Here is an 8,976-nt window from a genome sequence, read left to right on the forward strand (position 1 = left end):
AAATGGATGGCCCTCCCTTCACCCAAATACACTTTCACTTGACCCTCCCTGACCACATGACAAAAAAAACAAGTGACCCTCCTCTGTAGACCTTAAACAAAATAATAATTTGCATCAGTGATTAATTTGTAAACCACAAGATGCCTGAAGGACTATTAAAGGTGAAAGGGTTGAGCTGGGCGGCTCAAAGGTACCAGAAAGGGTTTTTAACAATCGTACATCGAATTTGCCAAGTGTTAAATATGAGCTTTGGTCTGGGTCCAAATGGTCTGGGAAACATTTTCCCTTTTGTACTATGAGAGTGATCAGAATTCAACTTGATGAGACACTGAGGGAAATGGGGGAGTGTCATACTTGTTTAATTTCAGCCTTAGGGAAGGTTTACAGTTTTTTATTAAGTCTGAGGGCCAGTAATACAATTTTATTATCGCTTACATTTCAGTAGCCTATCTGACATTTTGGAATGTACACATTGACTTGTGGAACATACATTATTTCTATATCACTTATCAGTTGGCTATTGGATCAGTCCCTCTCTGTGCTTGTTATTTCCAGATTGTGGATATAGTGCAATAAAAGGTTGAAAAAAATGCTTGAAAAAACAACCACAATAACGGCGTGGGAATGCAGAATACATAGTAATAATAATTAAGAAAGAGTGCACAACAATCAGTGGGGAACACAGCTGCTGTTTTTAGACACATATCAGGCTATTAATTGCAAGCTTCCTCGTGGTAGGCACTACAGAGCACTGTACGCCAAAATGAACGGACACAGGAACCGTTTCTACCCACAGGCCATCACTTTGATGAACAGTCAACTTCAGACACTTAGTGCCAGGCACAGTCCCTGTATATATACTGTATTTATCATATCCACCTACCTCATGTACATTACACCTGCACAACAATTACTTATTTATTCATTCCAGCATTGTTTGCACTCTGCTCCATTACACTAGATACATATAGATTACATCCACTGTCATTATGTAAATAATAATACCTGCATAAACATATTTATTTCCAGCTCCCTTTATACCCTTTGCACTATTGTCTCATCAGTCTTACTATGTTATTGTTTGGTTTATTATGTGTATTTATTTGTACTGTATATTGCAGTCGGTGAGTCATGTTGAGTGTCCTTTGTATACTTTTTTTTTATGAGTAAGCACATAAAGCCTGTATAATCCACAGTCAAATTGCTCGTATGTGTACACATAGCTGGCGAATAAAGCTGATTCTGATTCTGAAGTCAACCACCGACGACAGACCGTCAGACTCCCACTCACGCACCTGTACCTGCACCATGCGCCACAGCTGAGGGCTGGGGGGCAGTGGATCAAACCATTGTGAGGCGAAGAGCGGGGTTGTCGCAGTTTAAAAAAACGTAAACCCTCTATTAAGTGTCTATAATCAGCACAAGTGCTTTCATTGCGTCTTACTATTATTTTAGAAAGCCCAGTTCAAGTCCCCGCAATTACTTTTTCATACATCGTTTTGCTGAAAACGCTAGCAACACTGCATTTGTAATTTTGCCGACTTTCAGTTATCATCATGTTGTGGTGTGAGATCGGATCCTGATCACTTTTTGAGTGCACGCCCAGATAGACTGCTGATCTGTCATCATGTATACCTATGAGAATCATTGAATAGGATCTCTGATAAAAGGACAGCATCTGAATTAAGGGTGTACTGTATGTGTTTTCTTTATGCACGAGTGACTATGGGCGTAGGAGTGACTCTGATATTGGGGGTGGGGACACATTTCACTACAGTGTGAATATTAATGTATTCACCAAAATGTCTACAATGTGTTTTTCCACTTCTAGTTTGTTTCTCTTTGTCCATGACTACGTTAGATATAGACATGCTGTGGGTAAAAAAGGCGTTGGCATTACTGACCAATGAAGTGCGAGTAGGACCAGGGTGACCGACAGTTTCGTTCAGAGGTAATCTGGTTGAAAATACTAGGGGCGATAATTGTTTCCACAACGCTGGCTTGCAATGCTCATTATGTCTAGAAAGGTGGTAGAGAATAGAAAGTTACCCCAAACAATGTTGTCTTTCTGTACTAATGCCTTACGGGAGTTGACAGGACTCAAGTGTTCAGTGTGAAAATTCCAGTTTGACTTTAAGTAGTAATTTCTGAACATGCAGTCCTAACTAGCATTGGTAAAGTATACTGTGTGTGAATTCTTGGCATGGTGGGACTTTTCAGTTGGAAAGGCATTTCAGATAGATGATAATGTAACCAGAGTGCATCTTTTAGAATGACTAATACTATAATGATGTTGGTGACATCTCAGTCAGGCATGTTAGTTCTGCTTTAAGTTTTCCAATCTGCTCCTATAGACCGCCTTGTATTAATACTTGTCACTATCTTACCTGCTGGTTTGTGGCCTCTTTCTCCCTCACTCTGCCTACCTTTCTGACCAGTGTTATTGTTATGACTCTCTCTTCTGAATGAAGTAAACACACAGTACAATCCTAAATGCAGCTGCTGTCCTTTTTTCAGAGATCCTATTCAATGACTCTGATTTACATGATGACAGATCAACAGTCTATCTTGGCATGGCTCTTATCAATGATTTACCTGTTGGCTTGCGACCTCTTTCTCTCCCTCCTTGCCTGTATGTTCATGTCTATCACTTTGCTGCTATGATCATACATAGCATAAACACTTGAGCTATATCTAGATGATTCAAAACATCTAAACTGAAGAAAAACACTGCCAGCTGTTGTGTGGAGATTGTTACCAAGAACCTTAGCTACTTAACACTCCATTCTTGACTGGTGGTGGCTCATCCATTACCTAGCAAGCTACTTGAAAACTCTATGGTGAAGACGAAGCCAGAGATAGGGCAAATCATTTTAGCAGGCGTTCTTCCTTTCAAATCATTCACTATCACTTTTTAACTCAGCCAAAGGAACTACTCAGTGACAGGATCCCTAAAAAATATTAGAACATTAGGTCAAACAAATCTTTCAATTATTAAAACCTTCAATTATTAATTACAAGATAAAATTACTAACCCGTCTACCTATCCTATTTTCTTGTTTTTGGTGGAAAGAAAGGCTCTCTGGAGTTATGTATTGTGCATTGCGCACCCCCCCCCCCCCCTTAACAAGAAATGGTCCGTTCCTGTCTGCAAACCGGGCGCGAATAGCACTTGCTAGCATTGAATTGCAAGCCCTTGGAGGCAGGTGTTCATTGGTGTCGCCCGTATACAAGAGGAGTAAAGACCCTGCGCCCGAGAGCCACGCCCCTGTCAACACCAGCAACAGAGCGACGACCCCGACCAATCTGGGGAGCTAAGAGGTAGCGGAGTGGGTGAGCTACTTGGGGACAAGTTTGGGCGAGTAGACAGAGAAAGCTTTTATTCTCTGGACGCCATAACGCGACCAGAGACGTATAACGCTTATGTGTGTTTGTCTGGTCTGTGTATTGTATTCCATGAGTTAGCTTCCATGTGCTTTGGCTGATGTAACATGCAGTGTGTTTACTGGGCATTTTGTTGTGTAAACTATTACTTGCCTGTGGTGTGCTGCGTTCAGGGCCAAATGCCTGGGGTTTATGCGGTGTGACAGTTATTAATATTTTTTTTTTTTTTACCTGTGCCTTTTCTCTTGCTCGCCCTAATCCCAGTGGCACTGGAGTCATCCAAAAAGGGGTTACTGTTTAATGTGTTGGGCTACCAGAACCTAATGCTGTGAATGTATACTGTGATTATCCCTTCTATAAATGAAGTGGATTCTATCTGTTTCCCAGGGATCAATCTGAACTGGGTGTCAGTTACACCGACATTATTCATTTGATTGGTCCTAAAATAATTCTTATTTTGACTTGGAACATAAATATATTGAGAATGTTTGTCCCTGATTAAAATGGGAGAGTTAAGTAATAAACATCTAATGTCAATGGCATAATATTCAAAAATGATCTTGAGGTCTCCATCTGTTCACTTAATATTGGTATTAGACCTGGTCAGAAAAGAGCAAGCTGATTACTGATATGGATGAGGGTTTATTTGCTGGCAATGCACGTTGTCCCATATCACAAAAAGCAGAAGCATTAACAACATAGATATTTCAATTACAATTTGATTCAGATACAATTGTAGGTTATGTTTAGTGACTAAAATCATTACTGCATCAAGTGAGTTTAACTGCCTTTGAAGTTACATGGTATTGGTGTTGTGATGTCTTGGCTATGTAATGCTAAGCTCTGTAATGCTAGGCTAATTATGTAATCCAAAGCTATTTTGACAGGAATACTAATCATCTGTCATACATCAAATGAAACCCCTCCCGCTCATGCTTTCATGGGAATGCCAGGTACAACGGAGTGCCATTGTTGCCTGTATTCAGACTTTTTCCAATGACACTGATGCCGGCCTTCTCATAAGGACCCTTTGCTCCAACCGTGATCATAGTGAGGGTTGAGATGGGATGATCTGAACCCTTCTTGTACCAGAGGTAGATCTGGTTGCCTCCTGCTCCTTCATTGAGGTTAGCACTAAGACTGGTATAGCCCCTTTGCTGAAGGTTTTCCTCCTCTTTGTTGTTAGTAGAGACATCCAGGTCACTAAAACCTTCTTCGGCCGATTCGGAACAACGATACCAGATGAAGCCGGAGTTATCTTTATTTTTTTCTCCCTTTCGATTCACATCTTCATCCACACGGGTGTAGCCATCGTTAAAAAGAACCCCATCCGTTCCAAAACTAGTGGTGACAGTGATGTCAGAGATGTACATTTTCTTCTCTTTCAGCGCCCAGAGATGGATTTGGTTCCCACAACAGTTGCGATTCAGATCAGACGCCAGTCGTTCCCAGCCATTTTTGAAAAATGGGGCTTCATCTTCCACATCTGTGGTGACCTTGAGTTCCAATATAGGGTTGTCATACTCAGTTGTACCTTTGTAGTACCACAGAAAGATGCCAACTCCACAATTCCCTGCGTTGAGGTTTCCATCTACCTGAATATAACCTGCATTTCTCAAACCCTTGTTCATGTCATCCATGAATGCAACCTGCAATCTGGTGATGGGATCACATGTGCCTTTCTTGTACCAGAGGTAAACCTTGTTTCCTCCTGCACCTTGGTTCAGATCAACATAATCTGACTTGAAACCTTGATTGCGTAGGGCTTGCTCCTGATCGACATTGATTGAAACAGCAAGTTCTGTGATGTACGTCATCCTGAGTTTGTTGTCTGGACAAGATGTTGAAGGTATCTGTACAAAACATGAAAGTGTGTGTTTAATATTTAAACCAAAAAATGCTAATGTAGCTAACAGTCTGGAAACCTTTTTTTTATGTGCAAAGAAGTCTCTACTGATGCCTTTTTTTATCAATCATAATTGGTAAAGTTAGAGCAAGCTGACATTCACTGGCTTCAAAATACTCATTGTAAATGGAAGAAAATGATTACTAGGGAGGTACAGCCCAACTGGCTGGGTAAGAGCCTAGAGCCAAGGTGATGTGTTTATGTGATGCTATGTTATGTTAGACGAGCTTGCTAGATGCAAGAGCTATTTACCTACTTGTAATCTTACAGATAAATACAAGTGGTAGCTGGTCAGCTGATATTTACTGTGTGTGTTTAAAGTGTGTGTTTAATATTTAAACCAAAAAATGCAAATGTAACTAACAGTCTAACAGTAATACAGTCAGACATGCCCACACTATACTGTAAAACAGTCTGCCACAGACATTCCATCACCTCCAAAATTGTTGTCTCCATTGATGAAGAGAAATGAAAAATACTTGATACAAAAAGTAATACTAGCTTGCTTTGATTAAATACATTTGATTAATACTGCAGTTGGCTTTATTTTCTTTTCAAGTTAATGTGTCTGAAATTGATCAAACAAATATAATTGCCTGGAGTCTGCTGAATGGCATTGGCACTTGGATTGGAATGTTGATATGTATTTTAGGAAACACTCTAGTCTACATTGCATTTCTTGCCACTCTTACATGGACACATAACATGGAGGAGAGGGAGTGGATTGTAAAGAGACCGGCTAGATGCTATGACTTTTACATCCAGCTAGATTGGTAGAATAATTTTTTAGTGTATGATCTAACTGACAAACAACAATGACATACTTCATATCCTTTATTTCTCATATTTACCAAGGCTTTTCTGGTTGACACTGTACAAAGTATCACACTTGTTGGGATCATACATCCTGTCCCTCACATCCCTCGGACAAACCTCTGACTCGGGTTCAATCCACTAAATGATTCATATAAGATAAATCCACAGAGTTTATCTTCCTCCAGCAGTTCAGATCTATATATCTTATTGTTCCTTTAGTACAGAATATAATATGTTCTGTAGGCTACTATATAATACAGTAGTACTAATTATGCCTAATGACTCTGGAAACCTTTTTTTTGTGCAAAGAAGTCTCTACTGATGCCTTTGTTTATCAATCATTATTGGTAAAGTTAGAGCAAGCTGACATTCATTGGCTTCAAAATACTCAAAATGATTACTAGGGAGGTACAGCCCAACTGGCTGGGTAAGAGCCTAGAGCCAAGGTGATGTGTTTATGTGATGCTGTGTTATGTTAGACGAGCTTGCTAGATGCAAGAGCTATTTACCTACTTGTAATCTTACAGATAAAGACAAGTGGTAGCTGGTCAGCTGATATTTACTATCCATATTTTATGTATTTAGGTCTGTCACGATACTCAGAAACAAGAAGTTAGACAGAAACAAACAGTTTGACTTACAGCATATTAACAAACATTTTATTATTGCATTTATAGAGGCCACATTTTCCTTCTATTAACATTTCCCCCCAGGTATTAAGCCTATGATAGATTCTACATTGATTGTGCAGTTTGTCGTAAAATCCCTCAAACAAGCAAACCAAGTCACCGACTGATATTGCCTTTGGTATTATTGTGTGTAGCAACATTCCAGACAGTCAGAATTGATTGAGCATGTTTTTTACCTATGTTGCCTTCTTATTCAAACAGTGAAGTGTAAAGTAATACTAACTGAAATATAGTTTAGAGTGTGTGCATATTTATTCATCTGTAAGTAAGAATTAGCTATTTTGAGTGGATTCCTTAAACAAATCTATAATTTTAAGCATCATAATATCTGATCATAAAGTCTGTCTTACCAAGTTGGCTGTTGAGCTTCTGTCTCGGCGTTCTCTGCAGAATATCCCTGATCTATCTCTCTGAAGCATTTATATTGCTGCGTAATGAATATTCATGAACCTATCATAAATGATATAGAGATGTGGTCCTCTTCTCATGGGAGTGGCGGGTGGTTTTGGCATTGTCCCAAGAGTTAGTAATCATCTTTCTCAGGAAATACATTTTCTTACCGTTCATTAATTTCTTATCAATTAACTGGGGCAGTGAAAAAATACCCACCATGACTAACGTTGGAACAGTGTTTTATTTCAGGTTTATGGTATTGAAACTGACAAATATACATATTCCCTTCTTACACTAGTTTCATACGTAGTGTTTTAGGTATTGTATACTTTGATTCAAACATCTATCCATCCATCATCTTCCACTTATCCGGGGCCGGGTCGCGGGGGCAGCAGTCTAAGCAGAGATGCCCAGACTTCCCTCTCCCCAGACACTTCCTCTAGCTCTTCCGGGGGGACACAGAGGCATTACCTGGCCAGCCGGGAGACATAGTCCCTCCAGCGTGTCCTAGGTCTTCCCCGGGGTCTTTTCCCGGTGGGACGGGACCGGAACAACTTCCCAGGAAGGCGTTCCGGAGGCATCCGAAACAGATGCCCAAGCCACCTCAGCTGACCCCTCTTGATGTGGAGGAGCAGCGGCTCTACTCTGAGCTCCTCCCGGGTGACCGAGCTTCTCACACTATCTCTAAGGGATCGCCCAGCCACCCTGCGGAGAAAGCTCATTTCGGCTGCCTTTATCCGGGATCCTGTCCTTTCGGTCATGCCCCAAAGCTCATGACCATAGGTGAGAGTAGGAACGTAGATTGACCGGTAAATCGAGAGCTTCGCCTTGCGGCTCAGCTCTTTCTTCACCACGACAGACTGATACATTGACCGCATTACAGCAGAAGCTGCACCGATCCGTCTGTCAATCTCCCGTTCCATCCTTCCCTCACTGGTGAACAAGACCCCTAGATACTTAAACTCCTCCACTTGAGGCAGGCACTCTCCACCAACCTGAAGTGGGCAAGCCACCCTTTTCCGACTGAGGACCATTGCCTCGGATTTGGAGGTACTGATTTTCAACCCCACCGCTTCACACTCGGCTGCAAACCGTCCCAGTGCATGCTGAAGGTCCTGGCTTGAAGAAAAAAAAAAAAAACACATGTGGATTGGTTGGGCAAACTCCCATGAACCCTCCATCACCCCGTAGAGGGTATAGAGCTGGTCCAGTGTTCCACGGCCTGGACGAAAACCACACTGTTCCTCCTGAATCCGAGGTTCTACTATCGGCCATATTCTCCTCTCCAGAACCCTGGCATAGACTTTCCCAGGGAGGCTGAGAAGTGTGATCCCCCTATAGTTGGAACACACCCTCCGGTCCCCCTTCTTAAAAAGAGGGACCACCACCCCGGTCTGCCATCCCAGAGGCACTGTCCCCGACCGCCACGCGATGTTGCACAGGCGTGTCAACCAAGACAGCCCCACAACATTCAGAGACTTGAGGTACTCAGGGCGGATCTCATTCACCCTCGGTGCCTTGCCACAGAGGAGTTTCTTGACCACCTCTATGACTTCAGCCCGGGTGATGGACAAGTCCACCTCTGAGCCCTCATCCTCTGCTTCCTCAATGGAAGACGTGACGGCGGGATTGAGGAGATCCTCGAAGTACTCCGTCCACCGCCCGACGACATCCCCAGTTGAAGTCAACAGCTGCCCACCTCTACTGTATACAGCGTTGGTAGGGCACTGTTTCCCTCTCCTGAGGCGCCGGATGGTTTGCCAGAATCTCTTCGAGGCCAGCCGATAG

The 8,976-nt window shown here is 42.1% G+C and overlaps 1 protein-coding gene across 1 annotated transcript; it reads right to left on the reverse strand.

Moving 5' to 3' along the window:
• Positions 1-4,029: 4,029 nt before the first annotated feature.
• LOC105009953 lies at positions 4,030-7,197 on the reverse strand. The gene is made up of 2 exons (XM_029124712.2): positions 7,146-7,197; positions 4,030-5,237 (listed from the first exon to the last, which is right to left on the reverse strand). The coding sequence occupies exon 2, from the start codon at positions 5,199-5,201 to the stop codon at positions 4,323-4,325; it is 879 nt and encodes a 292-aa protein (XP_028980545.2). The 5' UTR covers positions 5,202-5,237; positions 7,146-7,197; the 3' UTR covers positions 4,030-4,322.
• Between the last annotated feature and the right edge of the window lie 1,779 nt (positions 7,198-8,976).

This window comes from Esox lucius, chromosome 13, assembly GCF_011004845.1.
Source record: "Esox lucius isolate fEsoLuc1 chromosome 13, fEsoLuc1.pri, whole genome shotgun sequence".
In the NCBI taxonomy this organism is placed as follows: Eukaryota; Metazoa; Chordata; class Actinopteri; order Esociformes; family Esocidae; genus Esox; species Esox lucius.

Excerpts from the sequence above, each read along its gene's own strand:
- LOC105009953 (XM_029124712.2), bottom strand. The coding sequence starts at position 5,201 with ATGACGTACATCACAGAACTTGCTGTTTCAATCAATGTCGATCAGGAG.